The sequence below is a fragment of the Coloeus monedula genome (genome assembly GCF_965178545.1).
Source record: "Coloeus monedula genome assembly, chromosome: 2".
Taxonomy (NCBI): domain Eukaryota; kingdom Metazoa; phylum Chordata; class Aves; order Passeriformes; family Corvidae; genus Coloeus; species Coloeus monedula.
In genome coordinates, this window is record NC_138782.1 from 26446864 (window position 1) to 26469098 (window position 22235).

Here is a 22235-nt window from a genome sequence, read left to right on the forward strand (position 1 = left end):
CAGGATAAGAGGAAAGGGGTAGAAACTGATGCAAAGAAGTTCCACCTGAACATGAGAAAGAACTTTACGGTGCAGTGACCGAGCACTGGAACAGATTGCTTAGAGAGATTGTGAAGTCTCCCTCACTAGAGATACTCAAGAACAGTCTGGATGCAATCCTGTGCCACGTGCTCTGGGATGACCCTGCTGGAGCAGGGAGGTTGGACCAGATGAGCCACTGTGGTGCCTTCCAACCTGACCCGTCCTATGATCCTGGGATTCTGTGAGGCGAGAGGGGCAGACGGCCCGCGGAGGCGGCCGGGGGGCGGGTACCGACCGCCGGCCTGGCCCCGCAGGTCCCGCAGCGCGGCCTCAGGCACGGAGCGCCGTGTCCCGGCCGAGCAGTGCCGGGGAAGGACTGCAGCCCCCAGAACGCGGCGCGGCAGCCGGTGACGTGCGGGAGGCGGGGCGGAAGTGTGTGTCCCCCGGGCTGGGTGGCCGCCCGGGCCCCGTTTCGGCTGTCCTGGCCTCGGCCTCGGCGGCGCGGGGCAGGGGGCGGGAGAAGATGGCGGCGGACCTGGAGGCGGAGGTGCAGGCCATTGACAAGAGCCTGCTGGAGTGCTCCGCTGAGGAGATCGCCGTGGTGAGGCGGCGGGCCCGGCGTGGGGAGGGAGCGGGGGGCTCGGAGGCCGCGGGAGGCACCGGCCTTGGGAGCCGTTCCCGGGGCCGGGGCGAGGCCGCTCCGCGGGGCGAGCGGGCTCTCCGGGAGGGGGTGTCCCTGCCGGGGCTGGCTCTGAGGGCATCCCCGGCCGGCAGCGGCGTCCCGCTGTGCCCTGAGCCCGCTGTTGTCGCCAGCGTCGCTGTTGCAGCAGCCGAAATCCATGGCAGCGATCATCCAGCTTTTCCTGTTGTGCCGGCTGGCGCAGGTGGCTCCCTGGAAGCCGCCTGGACGTGGCCATCCCCTGCCGGGGGCGGCCGGGCATCTCGCCCCTTCCTTAACCGCTTCCTGAAGTTACGTTCCCCCGCCTCTGCTCTCCTTTCGCCTCTCTCTGCCGGCAGTCACGCCTAGACCTGAGGCCATCCCCCCCTCTATTAATTTGGGTGGATGTCTGACCCCACATATGCTTTACAGTGTTGAAGTGCCATTGCAGGATTTTTTCCTTCCTCCCCACTATTTAAGATGCTGTTCTGGCAAAAGCTTGCAGTAGTTAATCTTAGGATTATTAGAATGGGATATTTGTAGAGGAAATATTAGTAAAAATCAGTGTAACGTTTGAAGGGATCTACTTCTGTTTATATACTTTTCCTGCTTTTATAAAGAGTAGTTGGAAGAGGAATGTAGTCTCGAGGGTAAAGTCTTCAGAGGAGCTTTTGTTTTCTGGCATAAATGCTTGTCCATTTAGACACTTGGGCATTTGAGGAACTGGATGCATATGTTAAAAGTATTGAGACTGCTCATGTGCATATCTGTAGGATAAAACCTTGAAGAGCTATCTGTGTCTCAATGGGAATTACCTTGGCTGCTTTCCAAATGAAAATGAAAGAATGCTGTAATTCAGATTATCCTCAGATTATGCTTGTATATCTTCAATGCAGACAAAGGTGTGATTAGATGGGCAAATGTGCACACTTAGCAATATCCTAGCTAGTTTAGCTCCAGGATTAGTCTTCCTTCCTCTCTACAGCAAACCAAATAATACCATCAAACATTTGTAAAGTAGTTCAAATTGAGCCCAAATTACCTTGTCTGTGTGAGTAGCAAATGGCTTTTTTGGGTCACACCATAGGTAAACTCAAGGCAATCATGCACCCAGTGGAATGCATTTAGGAATTTGCTAGAGGTAGAAGTGCCAACTTAAATGTAGTCAATTCCTACTCATTTTTATTATCTGTCAGCACCTGCATAAGCTCCAATTCTGAAATCCATCATTCAAATCTACAGTGTGGTTTTTCTGCCTCCTTTGCTGATCACCCAGTATTAACAAAACAAATGCCATCCCAAAGCAATAGTTGCAGCACTTAGGGCTTCAGCTTCTCATGGCAACAACTTGATGATAAACTTCCAAAGAACACAAATAGCAAAAAAAAGTTCTCTTTTACATAACATGAGCCTACATTGCAATTATTTTTTTGTGTAGCTAAAAAAAAGCCATAAATTGTACCTTTTAGCTTTTGAGACAGGGAAGTGAGTTGTTCTATGGCTTATTAGTATTCTGCGTTTTGTTCTCCTGGTATTTCTTACTTAGATGTGGATTTAATGGAAACCCGGATGATCCATTAGGTATTTACTTACGTAAGGTGTCGTTTGATCAATGCTTTGCACATTTTTTTTTTTTCCCAGGGCAGTTAAAGTTGGTACAGGAGAGTGAGTGTGAGGAGGGAGGAAGTGAAGAGGAATACACTTCCCTTTTTGATAAAAACCTCTCTTGGGAGAGTAGAATATTGGCTTTTCTTGTGTGTGATTTCAGGTTAGAAGATAGACAAATACTAATTGAAAACTTGCCTAAATGCAGAATGCTTTTGCTAAAGAACAAATTCCAAAGTTCTGAGTAGTTTTTCTGGAGTTCAGTGCTCCCCAGGTAGCAATTTAGAAAGGCAGTGCTACATATGTATACCTATGTATATATTTCTATTAACAGACCTGTGAGTTGCCTTCCTGGCAGCTCTTAGTCACATCTGTTTCCTTGTCCTAGTAGCCTGGATTTCCTTCTGATATTATTTCATCCAGGATCTGATTTTCAAAACTGTATGCACAGTTATGTGTATAGAACTGCTCCACAAACGGATTTAGGTGTGATGACGTTCATCGTTGCCACACCTAACTTTCAGACAACTACTCCCAGGATTTTTGGGATGGGAAAGCCATTTACTCCAGGAGCAAGAATTTTCTTTGCCTAGGTATGTGTCTGAGCTTGTAGTGTAGCTCGTATGCACTGTGTATTTTTTAGACAGAAATTAGTAATGCACTGCTGAATTAAAAGACTGAAGTTAAAGATATTTTGCTGAAAAAATGCTGCAGTTTAATAACTAGTATTATGTCATAGTATATGCCATAGAAAATAATGTGAAAACAAGCTTCTTAAATGGAAATCATGGAAAAGATTAAGTCACTGCCATTGTGATTGGGTCAGTTCCTGGCAGTAGTAGCTATCTGGCAAAACTGATGAAAGGAGAGGAAAAGATGAATAAACTGGTGGGAAAAATACAATTCTTGTTGATGAAAGCTATACATCTAAATTTTTTATTTCTGTGGTATTCTCTGAATCCTGATGGGAATGATGAGATTATCTGTGAACTAGATTCTTGGCTATGGCTTTTTGGCAACCTTTTTCCCTGGACTTCCTTGGAAAAAAACTGGGCTTTGACCATCAAAGCTAGATGAATATAGAAAGACTTAGCAGATCAATCATGATTCTAAGTCAAACTTAGGAAAAGAGAGGTGAAGAAAGCATGCTGACAAATTAGGGTTTTTTTTAACTATCAAGTTCTACTTTAGAAAAACATAGCTAGTAAGTGAAACTACTACAATATATTAAAAAAAAAAAGGCAAAAATGCAGCCAGTCTGCACAGATGCTCAGCTGACTCTGAATGTCTGTATCCCAAGAAACTTACTACAACTGTGTTAGCTCGAACATAAGTTCTTTAGAGTCAGTTATAAATAATTCAGAGTAAATCAAGCTCTAACATTTGATCACCAAATCCATTTATTTTGGTATAATTAATTCTGGGTTTTCATATACAGTTTTAGGGTGATTCTGAACTCTTTTCCAGAAGTTGCCGGGGGGTATCTGGTTGTCACATTTACAATGAGAAATGGCATGCTGAAGCTGTTTATGTAACACAGGATTTAATCAGTGGACACTTGCAGTATGTGCTTGCTTTCATTTATTATAAAAACCTTGCAGTCTTAATTTACAGTTTAAATCTTTCTAAATTTGTAATCCACAAGGCAGAAACAAAACAAATGTTGTCCTAGAGGATTTTTTTTATTCTGTGTGTATATACCAGGAGAAAAAAAACCTAGGAGAAGCTGTGAGTTTTTAAGTGGCTTAGGGCAGTTCAGTAGTTTGATGCCTTTTAAAAACTGCCAGCATTGTTTTTTTACAATTGATTGACTAAAATAATTGTAGTGTGTTGACCTTGGCTGGGTGCCAGGTACCCACCAAAGCTGCTCTCTCACTCCCCTCCTCAGCTGGAGAGGGGAGAGAAAATACAACAAAAGGCTTGTGGTAGAGATAAGGAGCAGGAGAGATCACTCAGCAGTTACTGTCATGGGTAAAACAGACTCGACTAGGGGAAAAATTTATTTAGTTTATCACCCATCAAATCAGAGTAGGGTAATGACAGAGAAAACCAAATCTTAAAAACACTTTCCCCCATCCTTCTCTTCTTCCCTGGCTCAATTTCACTCATGTTTTCCCTGCCTCCTCCCTTGAGCAGCACAGGGGGTTTGGGAATGGGGGTTGTGGTCAGTTCCTCACATGTTGTCTCTGCACTCCTTCCTCCTCAAGGGGAGGACTCCTCACATCCTTCCTCTGCTCCAGCGTGGGCTCCCTCCCACGGGAGACACCCCTCCATGAATTTCTCCAGTGTGAGTCCTTCCATGGGCTGCAGTTCTTCATGAACTGCTCCAGCCGGGGTCTCTCACAAGGGGCGCAGTCCTTCAGGAACAGGCTGCTCCAGAGGGGGTTCCCCGTGGTGTCACAAGTCCTGCCAGCAAACTGGCTCCAGCATGGGCTTCTCTCTCCATGTGGCCACAGGTCCTACCAGGAGCCAGCTCTGACATTGGCTTCCTACTGTGGAGTCACAGCCTCTTTTGGGCATCCAGCTGCTCTGGCATGGGATCCCACACGGGCTGCAGGTGGATCGCTTCATGCCTCTGAACCTCCATGGGCTGCAGGGGGATCTCTGTTCTGGTGTCTGGAGCACCTCCTGCCCCTCCTTGGTGCGCTGATTTTGGGGTTTGCAGAGCTCTTACTCTCCCATATTCTCACTCACATTTCCCATCTGCTATTGCTCTCTTTTTGTCCCCTTAAATCTGTTATCCCTGAAGTGCTGCTGCTGTTTCTGATGGGCTCAGCCTTGGCCAGCTGTGGGTCCATCTTGGAGCCATCTGGTGTTGGCTCTCTTGGACCTGGGGGAAGCTTCTGGCAGCTTTAATAGAAGCCAGCCTGTAGCTGCCTTGCTACCAAAACATTGCCACACAAACCCTCTGCAAGAATTCATGGATCTAACATCACACTTGAAATAGTAATTTAGATGGGTTATTTTGGTAGCAGGAGAAACCAAAACTCTCTCATTTTCACAGGTGATTTGTTGAAATTAAATTGGAAAGGGACTGTTACCTAATGCTGTGTTTGCTTTTCTCCGTGTACTTTTTGTCTCTGTTCCTTGCCAACTCCAGGCTCCTGCTGATCCTCTCTGTCCCAAGCTGGCAGCATTTGTCTGCACTCCAGAGCAATGCAACCAACATCTAGGCCATATCCTAAAAGTCACTGCCAGCATTTTACTGGTCACTCATCCTGGAGGAAAATTTTAATGAATTCTTCTCTTAAATCTTGTGGTTTTGAGAAGAATTTTTTATGTCAAAAGGATAAAATGTGTGAGCAGGGAAACAAATTATTCCTTTCCTAATGTCTGTCTTTTGTGATCATTTAGATTTAACACTTAGAAGGAAGCATGACTTTCTAGTTTTGCAATGCTATTTTAGGTATTTCATTTAGAAATAAAATAATCTAAATGGATAGAACTGTGTTTGGTGTTTTTATTAATGAAGAATTTGTGTTCTCGTTTCTTCTAATATAAAAGAAATGGCTGCAAGCAAATGACCTTCAGAAAGAAGTATACCAGCATCTGGCCTATTATGTACCAAAAATTTACTGCAGGGGTCCCAATCCTGCCCCTCAGAGAGAAGACATGCTGGCACAACATGTTTTGCTGGGACCAGTGGAATGGTATCTTTGTGGTGAAGATCCTGCATTTGGTTTTCCAAAGCTTGAGCAAGCAAACAAACCTTCCCACCTCTGTGGCCGTGTTTTTAAAGTGGGGGAGCCTACGTATTCTTGCAGGTAGATCAACTTAACATTGTGAAGTATTTATAATTTGTTAAATCATGGAACATTTTTCAGCAATAATATAGTCCTAATGAAAAGTTAATAGCTGAAATGTATTTTTAAAGTAACCTTGCTGTCTTTCATGACAGGTGGGATCAGGGGAAAATTAACACGATACAGATGTTTAAATGGGAAAATATTAATTAGTATAATGTACTAATTCATGTAAACTAATGTTTTCTGTACAAAAGGAATGCCAGATTAAGAAAGGAGTTGGGGTGACCTGTCAGAGTGATTTAAGGGCATTAATCAGAAGTACGTGGGCATGTGTGTATATTTTGGATGTTCAATATCAGCTGTTACTGTTGTTCCTTTATTTTAGACCTCTTTCTGTGACCTGCTAAACCTATCTATCAGATGCTTAAACAAGCATACAAGCTTCTAGTTCTTCCCCTACCTCTCTATCTCTAGATCTCTCTAAAAATACTTTTACTTTGAAAGAGAACAGGAAGTTCCTAACCAATTACAAGTATTTAAACAAATCTTCAGTTTTAAGCCCGTTGTATTACTAGCTGTAGGTTCATTTTTGTCTTCTATTTTCTGAACTGCTTGCAGTTTGTTTGTGTCACAGATTCCTCTAATTTTGTGTGGTTTCTACCACTCACTGAAACACTTGGTGAGGTGACGTGGGGATAGAATGTCTCTCTAATTTCAAGGGTTTATTTATCTGGGTTTCTATCCCCTCATTTACAAGGAGAGAATGATTGTGGAAGAATTTTTCTTTTTAGTGCTCTCCTCTTCCAGAAACATAATACCTTACTGGCCTTTGGGTTTGAAAATGCTTTGAGACTTCTTTATAATTAGAGGGATAAGATTAAACTGGTGGGTACTTTAGATACATATTGAGTTGTTGGTCTTGAAAAAGCAAGTGTGTTTAGAAGAAAATTACAGAATTCCCAATGTTCTAATTGCTTCATATGAACAGTATTTGATCATTAACATGCTAAGGATGGAGTCCCTCTGTTCTTTTTTTTTGATCAGGAAACATTTGATTCTTGTTGTGTGTTAATTTTCTTTAACTTAGAACTCGTAATGAAGAATAATGAGAGTTTAATTTAAGCTTTTGTGGAATACAGCAAAGAATTATTTTCCAAGTCCACTTTAAAAGGAGTGGATTGTCTGTGCAGTTGTGCCACTTAGAGGTCTGCATCTGCTCTAGGTATAGGCACAGTTACTTGTTTAAGAAATTACTTGACAAGCAGTACTGAATTTAAGTACGCTGCCACAAGTTTAGAGCTCTGAAGAACCAACATTCAATATTGTAGAACTGATCTACCAAATCCTGCAGGCACATCAGGCACATTGTTGCGTTCGGTGGTGGCTTGGGGTTTGTTTGTTTGTTACTGTTTTTGTTTGGTTTGTTTTGCTTAATTAAAAAAAATGCCATGAACATAAACTATTCTAAGACAGTAGAGCTTTGTATAATTTTCCTTTGACACTTTCACCTTTAGTGGCTTCTCTGGAGAAAACAAATATGCATGGTAAGTCATGCATAGAAAGTCATAGTTGCCTGATGATCTTTCCATCATTTATTTGGTTAAATGAAATTAGGAGAATTTTTGATAATATGATTTCATGTGATCTCTAGTGTTTTCTTTTAAACAAAATAAGTTGTTTCTCTGAATTCTGGTTTTAGTAATAATCATAAGACACACATTCACCTGCTATTTATTTTTACATTGCAAAGCCTGGCTCCCTTAATCTTGAGGTGCCTTGAAGTCAGTTGCATTACATAAGTTCATGTATTTTCAGTGTTTTTCAGGAAGACAGTTAAATATAATACATAATTGTCTAATTTGTTTAGCCCATTTGAGTAGAAATATTCCTTCTAATACAGCAGTCTTTGTATACAGGACCTTATTAGGGTCTCTGATCTCCTGGTTGAGAAAATTGTGTTCTTGCAGCTCTTCAGTGAGCTTGGAAGCAGAGGTTTGATTCAGTCTGTTGTGTGTGATCTTTCTTCCCAGTATTCAGTGAAAAATGTCTTCTCTGATTGCTGGAGATCATTAGTGCTGGTACACTGTACTCGAGAGAACTTTCTTGGGTTTGTACTGTTTGCCTGTCCTGGGTCATGTGATTCTTCTGTTTACTTGCCTGTATACTTGTCTCACCTCTTGAAGGCAATGTCTGTATTACCCAGCTAAGCCTACTACCTACTATATACCTACTACACAATATTTTACAGCCTCTTCTCTTGTGATAACAGATTTTTTTTCTATTTCATTTGTTTCGCCTCTTTGAAAGCCATCCCTTTCCTCTTTCAGAGTAATATATATGTTAGAAGGTTTATATTGGGGATATTTGAAAATTACCTATTATAAAATGTGTAATTAAAGGCAAAAGCAAGTGTTTAATGTTTTTTTTTTTTCTTTATGTTTTTGCTGTTCTCAGAGACTGCGCAGTTGACCCAACTTGTGTGTTGTGCATGGAATGCTTTCTTGGAAGCATTCACAGAGAGCACCGATACAGGGTTAGTGGTCCTGCAGGAGTGTATGACATATTAGTACTGACTTTGTGTGTGTGTGAAACAGTTTCAAGTGTAAGAATGTATACATTATTTCCAACAGCTGAATGAACACAAAGTTAAGAATGTCTGCAGTAATCCTATGTGAACTCAGTGTTTTGATCTGAGTGTAATTTCTGGAAGTTAGCACTTTAAAATATTGAGCAATTAAATTTTATGTGCAAGACTTATGCTTACAAATGTATGTTATTTTTAACACATGCCCTTTAATGAATTTTACAGCTTTAAACTTGGGTTTTGAATTGTTTTGACTTTTGTGTTTGACTGTTTTTAAAAGCTATTGAAAAACCTTTATTAAGAAGCCACTTCTATTTAAAGCTTAAACATAAAGTAGAAAGCTGTAAATGCTGCTTATTTTAGTAATATACTGGTATTAGTAGTACAGATTAGTTTAAAAGAGCCCTGCAAACAAAGCCAAGAAGGCCTTGGTGTGTTTTTAAACTAAGAAGTTAATTGAAAACTACCAGTGCAGCCTTTCTGTAAATCTGTTTATTACAATACTGCACTGCTGTTAATGTACATCTGTTCACTACATGGTTACATTGAACACTAGGATTCAGGAAAAAACTCCAAGCACAACAACTTGCATCAAGAAACCCAGCCAGGTTTGCTGATATCAGCTTACTTCTTGGATGTAGGTTTTTACTTTTCAAGCCTAATGAATTAACAGATCTAGTTAACATCCAAAAGTGTAAGCAAATGTTCTTTCAAATGTCCGTCTTGTTTAGTTGATACTGTAAGATGTGCCTGTATGTATAGAGTATATCAAGTATGCCAAAAAGAGGTGAAAGAAGAATTCTTCTATGAATCAGTTAATAGTTGTGATTCAAAAAGAGTATTATTACACTTATTAGCTTGAGGTGGTCTTTAAAATAAATTTTATTTTAACAGTGTAAATATATCATTAAAATTTTCCAATGCTTTTTTTCTGTGCTTACCTATGTGAAAAATTTACGTCTCTCAATTCATTTTGTCATAAAGCACATCTTTTACTCACTGTATGCCACGTGAAATGATTTAGCTTTGTTCAGATTAAAAATGTGAGAACTGGGCATAGTACAGATGCCATGGCAAGTAATAGATTCAGAAAATCTGAAAACCAGGAAAAGCCCAGAGCCTTCATGTGGGGCAGAATGGAGGTGTTTGAGGATGTTTTGTTTAGGGTTTTTTCTTTTTCTTTCACACTGAGGAGGTAGACAAGCTTCCAGTTGTCGTGATAGTAGACATGGTTTCACTGTTATTTTAATTGGGTGCTGTCTAAAGCTATCAGGTGTTGTGATCGTGCTTTTGTAGTATAGCTGTGACTACTAATTTTTTAATGTGCATATATGTATATGCATATTCACATGAACTGCTTTGTTTTTAAATAATTTTAGATGACAACATCAAGTGGAGGAGGTTTCTGTGACTGTGGTGATACAGAAGCTTGGAAGGAAGGTCCTTACTGTCAAAAGCATGAACTTAACACTTCAGAAACTGCAGAAGAAGAGGTAATTACAGTTGAGGCATCATGTTTCAAAACACTGTTAACTGTGTATATATGTGTGTATATATAAATCATTCACATGAGGTTATTTTTAGTCTTGTGTACTCTGCATGAGAGGCCGTAGCAACTTCAATAGTAATATTTGAACCACAGTGTTAGACAAAAATCAGTGTCTTAAGAAGTTCCCTGGAATTTTATTTTCTGCTTAAAGGCTTCATTTTGTATGTTCTTGGTCACCTCTGCAGCTGTAGTTCTGTTTCATTGTTTTTCTGCATATTCTCAGAGGTCAAGGGATTCTGCCACATGCAGAAAGAAAAACCTGTATGTAATCATGTGCACCAAGAAGCCAAATTCAGCTGTCTGTGCAACAAATATTCTGATTCTTACCAAAGTAAAGTGCACAGATTTTAAAAAATCAAAATACCTTGCTGTCACAGGAAGAGGTCTCTAAAAGCTTGTTTGGTATGAAGAGGGAAAATAGAGAACACATCTTCACCACAGAATCATAGCATGACAACTTGGACGTATTAAATGCAAGAAGACATGCCACATCGTACAGGAGGAACTCAAGCTCTTGGACTAACCACTGCAAAACGCTATTGTTGTTAAAACTTTACATATGTTCAAAACCAAATTTAATCTGGTTGTGGAGGGAAAAATTACCAATAGCCATTTAAAATTGTAGGAACCATTTTTGATGTGGGAAGTGTTAGTGTCTTAAGTTACTGGGGACTAGAGAAACATTCTCTCTTCTGCTTATACTCTTCTTACCTGTTATTACATCTCTGGAATGACTGTGGCTAACTGGGCTTCTGACCTAGCCACTCACATCTGTCCTTACATAGTATAACTTCTGTGAAATTTTTTAAAAGGGAAAATATAAGGGGAGCTTTTGTAGTAATTTTGCTGATCTGACGGTTTTAGAAGCAACGGTAATGGTACTTTCAGTGACAATGGTCCTTCTAAAATCTGTTCTCACTCTCTCAGCCCAAAGACTCTAGCAGTGCTGCTGGACTCACCACTTGGTCTACATGCCAGTTTACATTAGTCAGCAGCCTTAGGAAACTCTCGTGAAATCTTGAGTGGCCTGCTACTTCTGTGCCCAAAGACACTCACACAGCGAGTGTGCCTGACAGAGAAATCAAGGTTCTGGGCAGGCTTTGTGTTTATTCCCCATAAACCATGGAGATTGAGGTCTCTTACGCAGTGTTGCATTCGAGGCAGATTAAGGATGATTTGTTGAGCATTATTGGAGCCTGTTTTCTGCCTTGCCCAGGTATGTGTCTTTGTTGAAAGTGCTGGGAATGGAGGGAGAGCTACTACTTATGGTTTGCCTTTGCTTTTGGTGGCTGATAGTTCTCCGTACCCTGGGTAACTTTTAAATGAAAGGAAAAATAAAAAGAGAAATGCAGTTGTTACCACTTTTGTAAAGCTTCCAAAGAGTCGTGGGGTGTAAGGGATAAACTTTACTAGTACAGGTGAATTGCTGACTGTCAAAAGCCTCCTGTAGATGATGGAGAGTTAAGTTGAGAAAAGATTATTGTGGCCATTTTTATACAACCTAAGCTGTAGTGAAACACAAAATTTAGTGTTAGGTAATCCTAAACCAGAAATTGGGCCACTGTTAAATATTTTAATTGGCTAACCATTACACATACTTCAGAATATCAAATGATGAATCGAGTCAGTGACCCAGTGTATAGTGTATGTCCAGGTGACCTGCAGGCCATGCAGTATTCCCTTTCCAGGTTTGTAGAAGAGGAACTAATTGTTCTCAAAATTTTGATATAGTAAAAGACAGCTTCCTTAAGAAATAAGAGGTTTATAATGTTTTCTATTCACAATCCTTGAAATGGACTGGAGAGAAATGGCAGTGGTACCTGCAGTATCTTATTCAGAGGTGCCAGTGGTTCTCATTTGCCGCTCCAAAAAGTAGTCCATTCAACTTGGCAGACTGAGGCAGCTCTCCTCTTCCTCCCCCTCCTCATTCCCATTCCCACACTGCAGCAGCCTCCGTTCTGCTCTGGCACAGAGAGCAGGAAGAGTTTGTAGGGGCTGTTGCAGTTGTCAAACAGAGAGCACAGAATGGGCACAAATGGGTGCATGGACCACAGACAAAAGGGCAGCAGCTCTCTGTGAGCAAGACTGAGATGTGGACAGATCATTATGAAACACCTATTTACATTTCAGCAGTTAATTATTTATATAGCACAGCATAGGAGAGACGTGCATCATAAATCATGATGCCAGTGTGCTGCATGTTGTATAAGCTTGGATAGATAAGACTTATGCCTTTTAATGCATGCTGCATATAAAACAGGACGAGAGATGCATGGTCATTTGTATTCTGCAGTTTACTAATATTGATAAGTGGAACAAAAGATACAGGGATTTGAAGTTATGGTTTTGAAGGCATAGCAGAAGAAGCAGATTTTAATACAGCAGAGGTTAAAAGTTCTATCAAAGATCTATCTTAAAAGGTGTGCAGGAGTGAGAACAAGGGGAGTGAGAATGGAAGAATGTGTGAAAATGTAAATGGGTGATCAGAGGCAAGTTAACATTCAGGTACTGAATGTTAGATTAGAGCTTTGGTGACTGTCAGTGTAGAACTGGAAGAAGAAAACAGGATGATTATTGACTGTTCCTTTCAACTGAAAAGTCATTTAAAGAAAGACCTCATTAAAGATGCTTACATCATCTTTGATAAGGAGAGGTGCAAATTTGACAGGTTGTTTTGAATGTCATTTAATTTCTCATTTGCTATTTATATTTACTTCCCAGGATCCTCTTGTGCACTTACCAGAAGATATGGTAGCAAGAGCTTATAATATTTTTGCCATCACATTTAAATACGCAGTAGATATATTAACATGGGAAAAGGAAAATGAATTGCCTGGACTAGAAATGATGTAAGTATAATATTTGTCTTCTGCCTTTTAAAGGCTTACATATGTTTGCAGTTGAAAATGCAAGTTCTGATTTTAAGAATCTTTTCTTCCTTTCCTAAAATTGTCAGAAATATTTTTGTATACAATAATTGCAATAGATTTGTATTTCTCATATTTTTTACTTTGCTTTTGCTTTTAACATTGCTTCGAATGACATAAATTTAATCCTTGCTTTGAAGTGAGAAGAGTGACACTTACTACTGCATGCTGTTTAATGATGAAGTCCATACCTATGAGCAAGTTATTTATACTCTTCAGAAGGCTGTCAACTGCACACAGAAGGAAGCCATTGGTTTTGCAACAACAGTAGATAGAGATGTAAGTGAATGAATTGTTAGAACTTTTAATTACCTTGACCTAATGTTTGTTTCATGACTATACTTACTTTAGTCTGTTTTCCCAAAGCATGTGGTTAATGTGAATCTGTGAGTCCTGTGTGTCACACCACCCTAGAATGTCTTAATACTAAATACTAAATGTCCTAGTGCCTAAATACTATTTGGCTAGTCCAAACCAGACCTGATACTGAATATATGTTTCAATGTAAATGTATTCCAGTAAGTCTTGTAAGTGTAAATACCAAGGTGTTTCTTACTCCTCTGTCTAGGACAGGCAGTAGCTTTGGCCCTTTTCTTACTGAACCAGGGAGCTGGCATTGAAAGAGCACCTAAATGTGCTCCAAACATAGGAAATGCTTCTCAGGGTAACACCAGTAAAGTGTGAGGGATAAAATCCATAACTGACTGCTTTTGTTTTGGTGCTCATGGAACTATTCATGGTTTGTGTTTTTCTTAAAAATTTAATTAATTTTCTTTTTCATAAGTGTCAGATTATAATGGCAGGAAGAGGTAAAAGCATTTCACACAGTTTTTTGGAAGAGCAGTGAGCTCAGAATCACTATATGCTGAATGTAATTGTAACTAGTATTTCAGTTTCAGAAGCACTCTGTCAGCTGTGTTTGTATTGTGGCTCCTGTGCATTTTTTTGAAGAAAGTGACACTTCATTGGGCAACTGCACCTTGTTATCTTTGCAATGAACCTGTAAGCAGTTGACATGAAAAATGAGTGTCTTTTTTACTTGGCTTATTGGCTCATGCCTTTTTTTGGGGGGGTGGTGTGGGAAGGAAATCTCTTCCAAAATGGCATTGGGAATGTCATTTTGGGTGGTTAAAGTACTTCAAGGTGGTCAGTGGAGCAGGAAATATAACCACTTCATATTACTTAACACTGAACTACATTATGGTTTTGCATTATCACTGCTCTATTTTTTGTGATGCCAGTAACCAAAAGATTCACTTCTGATCCCTGAATATGAGGTGATGTGAGCACATGCTGTGTACTGTAGGATACACTCAGATGTTTCCCTACTGTTGATCCTTCTATTTTTAAATACATACATGAATGCATATATACATGAGCGTGTACATGAAAGAAATGTTATGCCTGAAGCAGTGATTTGGCATCAGATCTAAATTAACAGTGAGTTTTCCTGTCTGTATTATACTATAAATTCAATCAACTATCTATTTTGATGTATGGATTAACAGTACAGAAAGACTGAAATCCTTCCTTTTGGAATAAAACAAGTGCTTCAACTGTATGTTTAAAAGACCAATTAACTTTAATATCTGCTTTTTAAAAGGCACTGAAATATCTGAAATATCTTCAAGTTATATCAAAACTAATGATTAATGCCTTTGTACTAATGTTTTCAGTATTTCAATAAAAGCAGTGTAGTTACATCTTAAGAACAATGTTATACACAGAAAATTTAATGTAACAGGTAACTAAATATATGATGCAATTTTATCTTCTTTTAAAAAGTACACGGTGCATTTGGGAAATCCCAGTATGTAACTATACACAGTACTTTAAATAGTGAAAACAGCATGAAAGGCAGAGTAGTTAGCATGCATCTGAAGCTTTTACTGTGTTTTTTATACTAATGTAAAACACAGAATCAGGACTTCTTGTTTAGGAGCTGGTGGTAATGTTACATCTTTCTGAATTTACAGGGCCGTAGGTCCGTTCGATATGGAGACTTCCAGTACTGTGAGCAGGCAAAATCAGTAATAGTGGTAAGTAGTGGTGGTGAGGGGTATTATCTGCTTACTTGCCTCATCTTAAGCAAAAAGAGGCTTTGCTGCACAGTTTGTGATACTGTTATCATAATGACTCACTATATTTTAATGATACAAAGTGTTGGTGATACTATTTACAATATGCGCAGTAGAGATATCAAAATATTGGTTTATGGGGTTTTTGTTGTTGTTGGTCTTTTGTTGCGTTTTTTCTTACTATATTTCTAAATTTGGCCAAATCGGGAACACCTACCTGACACCCAAAATAATTTTCTAAAAAGAAGTTTGTAGACAATTTTTTCCTTCATAAAACAGATGTGTCTGGGAACTTCAAATGTAATTTTTTAGAATTACATGCCAGTTCAGATCAGTGAAGTTAAATTATTATAGTTTTTTTCCCATAGTGTGAAGTTGCTTATGTCTTTCACAACAACAGTTATGGAGATTATTACTGATTGAATCCAAGTGTGAAACTGCAAATAGTTTCATTTTGCATCTATGTATATATATTAATATCTATATATTGCAAGATTCTTCCATGTAAAAACATGAGAATAATGTTTTCTGTTTAATTTCTCTTTTACTGCTGCAGTGCAGTACTTAATCACATGAAATAAATTGTTTATGTATGATACTGCAACCATTGAAAAACAAACTGCAACTAGAGTTACTGGTTTTTAACTATTCATGGTATTTTGAAAACATTAGCATATTTTTAAAGATAATGTTGTGCAATATTTTTAACTTGCTGCCCATGCATGCAAAGAACAAATGACTTTTTATATGTAACATTTAATTATTATGCTTTCTAACACATAGATGAGGGTAAATTCTTCCTTGTTTTAACTTTGTGTATTTAATTTGTATTTTTGAAAATAGTCTGTGGACAGTCAGTTTCCATGAGGGGCTGCTGTGTGACCTGCATGTCAAGAGGGACAAACATGCATGGCTGTCTTGGGTTGATTGGTTATCAGTAAAGTGCTGCAGATCAGTGTAAGCATTGATAACAGGGCAAGAGTGGAAAATGGATTGACCTAAATATGTTGATACTGCATAATAAAGTCCTTTGAATATTAATAGGATAAACAAAGTTCAGACTTTTTTGGGTTTGCTATGTAGGTGATAGTAATTAGACTATTTATTAATATTATAAATTATCAAATTTGATCATAGAAATGCTGCATTTCTGTATAGAAGTATATGCCAGTCCTCACTTAAATATGCATTGCCTCCTTTTTCCTTTTCTTTTTAAGAGAAATACCAGTCGTCAGACAAAGCCACTGAAAGTACAAGTTATGCATTCATCTATTGTTGCCCATCAGAGCTTTGGTCTGAAGCTCCTAACTTGGCTTGGCAGTGTTATTGGATATTCAGGTGGGCAAAATTGACCTTTTTGAGATAAGTTAGAGAATATTTGTGAGAGGAGCTGATTTTCTGAAGCAATTTTGTCTACTTATTTCAGATATGTAATGTATAAGGCAAAGCTATTAATAACTTGTCAGACTTCATTCTATTTTCTCTTACTGGAGTGCTGTTCTGAATTCTAACTTGCATGTGGAAGTGCTACCAGTCTTACATAGTCTTTTCTGTTTAGTTGCTGTTGAACAGAAGCTGAGACTCGCTGTCAAATGCAGTATGCCAAAAAGCTATTTTTTCAGTCCCTAGTTCTTTTTAAATGTATGCAGTAAGCTGAAAATAACCTGTCTGATTAGATAAAACAAAATTATTCAGAAGTAATTTGATGAATGATGATGAAAGTGATTGCTTCAGATTTTTTGCTAAGTAGAACAGAGAAAATGCAAGGAATTGTGGAAGGTTTTGGTAAGTACAGAAGCTGACAAAGTCTTAATCAGATTTTTTGAAAGAGGTTTCTTCAAAGGAATCAAGATGCACAGTATCAGATTTTATGGGAATCTCGGTTTTTGTTTTGACTTGGCTCCCTCTTTGTCCTGGTAAATCATGAGATTGTGAAGATGTAGGATATGATGGGAAATAAAAGGAAAAGTGACAAACTGCTGATACAGAGAAATGTAGATACAGAGCCCCTTGCAATTTGTATTTTATTCATCTGGAAATATTAGCAAGAAGTATTAACAAAGCACACTCAGCTGTCATATTGCACCTATGTTCTGCATAGGTGCAACCTTCCTTCAGGGACTGTATGTTTTATTAGACTGATAGCTGGAAAACTAGCCAAGATTTCAGGCACCAGGTCTTTATAACATGTTCTTGTTTTTGAAACATAAGTAGTTTAAGTTTTAAAGATAAGTAAATCAAAGTTTTCAACAAAAGTTATGGTAGCAGTTTGTTCAACTATTTGCCAGTGTTGCTGGTAAACAGTAGGTATTAATAGAAAGGAGTTATGAGGAGAGTTTCCTTCTGTGGTAAATTTTCCTTTCAGTGAAACATATGGGCAGGCATTGTCATTCTCATTTGAAGCCCAGTCTTGTGCCATAGCATTTGTGCCAGGTGCCACAGTCATTAATTTTCAGCATTAAATGACAGTTTTAAAAAGTAACTTGAATATGTTAAGGGTGTCTCAAATTACAGAAGAAAGCACTGAATTTTGTCTGAGTTGTATGTGTAGTGTTTCTGAAGTTCTGAAGAGTTTGGCTCATTAAATGCTGAGTTCTTTATATGATTCAGAAGGGCAAAAACCATGTTTGACTGTAAACAGCACACATGCACTTTGTCTGTGACCAGTGTGCTCATTTACCTGAGCTGCCTTCCATGTCTTGGGATGCAGTCTCCTACTCTGGAGTCTGGTTTTGTGAAATGCACTTCTGAAAGAGTTGGTTTCCCTTAGCTTTTTAACAAACACACCCAAACAACTAAACTGCTCAATCTTTTCAGCAGTCTGTTACCCTTCATCTGTAACATGGGGTAATACAGGTGCACTGCTTCGGTGGTTACACTGAAACGTCCCTGAACAAAGGCTGAGTGACAGGTAGAGGGATCTTCTGCTGTGCCAGAGTTAGGTTGGATGTTAGGCTGGATGATTGCTGTGAAAGGAATGACTTGTCATTAATGCTTGTCATTAAAAAAGAAAAAACCTCGCTATGGAACTTCATCAGAAGTTTGACCACTATGTCCTTCCTAGCTAATGTAACTTCTTCAGGAATAAGTGTCTGTTTGACAATTGCTGAGCAATGCAGTGGTTGCCATTAATTTGTTATCCTTCATAACAGTTGTTGGAATTGAACTCTGCAAGGCAAAAAAGGAATAACCCCAAGCTGCTGTAGGGGTTCTCAGAGTGTGTGTTAACCAGACATACAGAGGGTAACCACATGCAGCATGGTTACTGCACCACGTGCAGCTGTGTTACATGCAGTACACGGTATGGTGTGCACGAGCAGGGTGTGGAAATAAGGGCTCTGCAAGTCACATAGTTCTCCGGGAATATGCATTACCTCTAGTGCAAAGCCAGGTCGAACATTCTTAATAGGAGCATGTCTGGGTTGTGCTCTATTGCAGATGAAGGCTTGTCTGCAAGCATGGTCTTATCATTGCAATCATTGCTTCTTTCCATTAGAAAAAATATGCAGAGAAGCCTTAAAATGATAGCAGCTCCTAAGTGAAAACAAAAAGCTCCTACATGAATATATACGTCATGTCATATGAATTATATTTTCCTTTTGATAGGACTCTAAATAGGAGAAAGAAAACCTAGAAAATTAGTCTGCTGCCTAACTTTCTTATTTTAATAAATCAGCAGCATTTTTAGGGAATTTTTAAACAACATTTTTATTTGATAACTTTAAACCAAATCATTGTGTTTGGCAATTTTCACTGTGTTCCTAGTGTTCCATAAGGCTAGTGTGAAACTTGCAAGGTATGAAATATTTGTGTTTGTATCAGCAAAATACAACTGCTGTTATTCAGTTGTCATGGAAAAGAGGGCAGTGTGGAGGCTTCTGTGCTGTATGAAAATTTCAGTATGTCAAAATAACATACATTTGTGTTTGAGCTGTAAGTAACTTGCACCATTTCTCTTCATTAAGATGGCCTTCGCCGAATACTGTGTCAGGTTGGTTTGCAAGAAGGGCCAGATGGTGAAAATTCTTCCCTTGTAGATAAGCTGATGCTTTATGATTCTAAACTGTGGAAAGGTGAGTTTTCTCAAAGTTCTGGAAAATGCTAAAGAATGCTATGCTTAAATTTTCCTTCTACTGTATCTGCTAATGTTTGATCATTTTTACTGTGGTGTATTATGGATAATTTTGCCTAATTTGTTATAATCTCTCACTTCATGATACACTCCCAAGTACATTTAAGACAAGAACATACAGAGACTGTTTGGAGATGGGATTGGTTTTAGGTCTAATTTTTCTAAGTGGTTTGAAATTAAGACTGACTTGAATATGCAAATGATCGTGATAGTTAAGGGGAATTGAGTAAACAATAGAAAAATTGGGGGTTTGTCTGCTTTATCGGATCTCAGCATCCATTTAATACCTACCAAAAAGACTATTTGTAAGGGATAAGGCAGAGTCTTTTTGCTTCGACTTGTGTTTGTGTTCATGAGGTATTCTTAAGTGCTCTGAGAACATTCAGTGAAAACCCTGTTCTGTTGTTTTAGCGCTCTTGAAACTTTGAAAGGCTGTTTGATGTAATGGAATTAGCTAGAAAAGCTGTAATTTTGAGGAAAGGGAGGTAGTTAATTTCTATTCCCTCATTGATTCCATGTCTGATTTGATATCCTGAAAGGATGTGTAAGGCCAGGTGTAAGAAAGAGATGCACAAAGGACAGGTAGGGAATGATGCAGTACATCTATCTGGGGAACTTCTTGGAGTACCAGTAAAATAAGTAAGAAGTAAGGTGGAAAGTGGATATAGTATGGAGACAATGATTATTTTAGGTTTTGTTTATCTAATACCTTTATCTTGAGAATGGAGTCTTAGCACTGCAAATTTTGTAATCTGAAAGGTACTGCTTTTGTGGAGCATTGCAACATTTTTAATACAGGTTTTGTTAGGATAATGTCTTTCATGTAAGCAAGGAGTAACTTCTGCATTTCTATTTCAGCAGCAATATTTCTCTACTTTTTCTTGTATTCCATAGTTCCTCTCCGGTAAGGAAATAGTGTCATGGCTTTTGACTTAAAAGTGACCCACAGAAAGAAATGATGCATATGTGCATTTGTTTCCAAGCTACATAGAGATGAATATCATTTGTATTCATAATACTTCCTGGGATGCTGTTCAGACAGACTAGAAATTCAGAGATAGCTAAGCTGATTATTTATGGAGATGTTCATAACTAGGAAAATTTGTTGCCGTTCCCAAGACTTCTCATAATGGTGTTCTCATAATAGTGTTCTCTTCTTTTCCCTGGGCTATCTAAATCCCCTGTTTATCCTGAGGATGAACAGAGTTCTGTTCTTGTTTTGCTGACTTCCCTTATATTTGGTGATATACATTCCCATTCAACAGTATTATCTTACACAGGAGTAATAATGCCTCTTGAAGAATTTTGGTTTATGTATTCTTCATCCTTTGCTACCACCTGACAGACTTAATCAAAGCAGCTTCTACTCTGAAATGCGTATTTACCTCATTCTGTAGAAGTTTAGCCTTCTAAATGTTTCCATAATATGTTGATAGAAAATAGTGACATGCAGTATTTCATTCATTTTTCTTGACAGGAGCTAGAAATGTGTATCACCAGTTATTCATGAGCAGTCTACTTATGGATTTGAAATACAAGAAACTTTTTGCTATCCGCTTTGCGAGAGTAAGTATCTTTCTTACAAAGAGCCCTTAAATGCTAAAACTGTCTAGTGAAGAGAGTCTAGTTAGCATACAGTGATTTAAATGAACTGTTACTCAATTTTTTTTCCTTTTTATGGAAGTGAAAACTTGAAATGAAATGCTGAAAATCTTGTTTTGCTCTTCAGTATATTACTTATAATGGCATCTCATCTCCTGGGAAGGGAATGACCTTTCAGATGCCCCAGAACTAACTCAGTTCGGATGTTTTTGTCTTCACCATCAGCTATGTAGGCTATCACTTCTTAAGAGCTAATCGCTGCTCATTGTTGAGGTGTAAGCTGTTACAGCACTGCTCAGAAACAGTGCTGAAATTCAGTTATGCTGATTAGTATTTCTGCAGTAACTTGTATTTGAAGTACTTTAAATCAGCACTGCAGAATTCTGCTCACTGCTGCAGACAAATAACTTTCTCAAGTAGAAAATAAAATACTAGCCTTTATTGTGAAAATGAGGGTGAGTAGATCTCACATGTGAGCAGATTAAGTTGTCATGTTCTTTGTACAAAATATCCATATAATAATCCATTAGAGCTACTCTTCCCTTTTTCATGGCATTAAAGTTTCCCAGAGCAGACATTTAAGTTAAAAAATCAGGTCAGTGTGGATTAGAGGTGAATTTCCCCTTGTTGTTTAGAATTACCGGCAGTTGCAGAGAGATTATATGGAGGATGATCACGAACGGGCAGTATCGGTGGCTGCTCTGTCTGTCCAACTCTTCACTGTACCTACTCTGGTGAGTAGTGCCTGTCTTTCTTTTAAAAACTGATAGTTGGCACTCCTTGCCTTTTTTTGCCTCCTTCTTAATAGAACTATGAGCGATTGCAGAGTGATTTTATGAAAGATGACCACGACAGAGAGTTCTCAATTGCTGACCTCTCGATACAGATATTCACAGTGCCTTCTCTTGTAAGTACTAAAAGACCAAAAAAGGAAATCTTTATTTGTTAAAAGCCTCTCAAGGTTCATAAATCAAGGCTGCAGATTTCTTTAACATTACTATGCAAATGCAGAACAGTCAGACTGTTTGCATACCTTGCTGTGGGTTTAGAAGTTAAAGCATTCAACATCGGGAAGTTTCAGTCTGGCTTCCCAGAGTGGGCTGGGTGTTTCTGGTTTTTCTTTTTACATTTTTCTTTTACCTTTTTAAGAAAGGTGCTTTCAAATTTATTTAGAGATATACACACACATAACATTTAAATTCCTCATCATACTGAGCCGCAGTTACTGTTTGTAGAAATCTGTATTATGGTTTGCATATCATGGTTTCAGAGTGCCATTCTGGTGCAGTTTATAAGTGATCTGCTTCATGTTCATTTTCCAGTCAACACAAGT

General features: G+C 38.7%; 1 protein-coding gene across 3 annotated transcripts in view; it reads left to right on the forward strand.

Moving 5' to 3' along the window:
- Positions 1–473: 473 nt before the first annotated feature.
- UBR2 (ubiquitin protein ligase E3 component n-recognin 2) overlaps positions 474–22235 on the forward strand; it is a 55631-nt gene continuing 33869 nt past the window's right edge. Inside the window, exons 1-11 of one of the 3 annotated variants that reach the window (XM_082301136.1) lie at positions 474–622; positions 5789–6048; positions 8485–8563; positions 9994–10107; positions 12885–13012; positions 13231–13369; positions 15067–15129; positions 16386–16506; positions 19134–19241; positions 20778–20866; positions 21538–21636. In XM_082301136.1, the coding sequence (XP_082157262.1) occupies positions 545–622; positions 5789–6048; positions 8485–8563; positions 9994–10107; positions 12885–13012; positions 13231–13369; positions 15067–15129; positions 16386–16506; positions 19134–19241; positions 20778–20866; positions 21538–21636 (1278 nt within the window). In that variant the 5' untranslated portion in view covers positions 474–544. Of the gene's footprint in view, positions 623–5788; positions 6049–8484; positions 8564–9993; positions 10108–12884; positions 13013–13230; positions 13370–15066; positions 15130–16385; positions 16507–19133; positions 19242–20777; positions 20867–21537; positions 21637–21710; positions 21810–22235 lie in introns of those variants that run through there. The other 2 variants (XM_082301135.1, XM_082301137.1) reach the window with 2 other exon arrangements.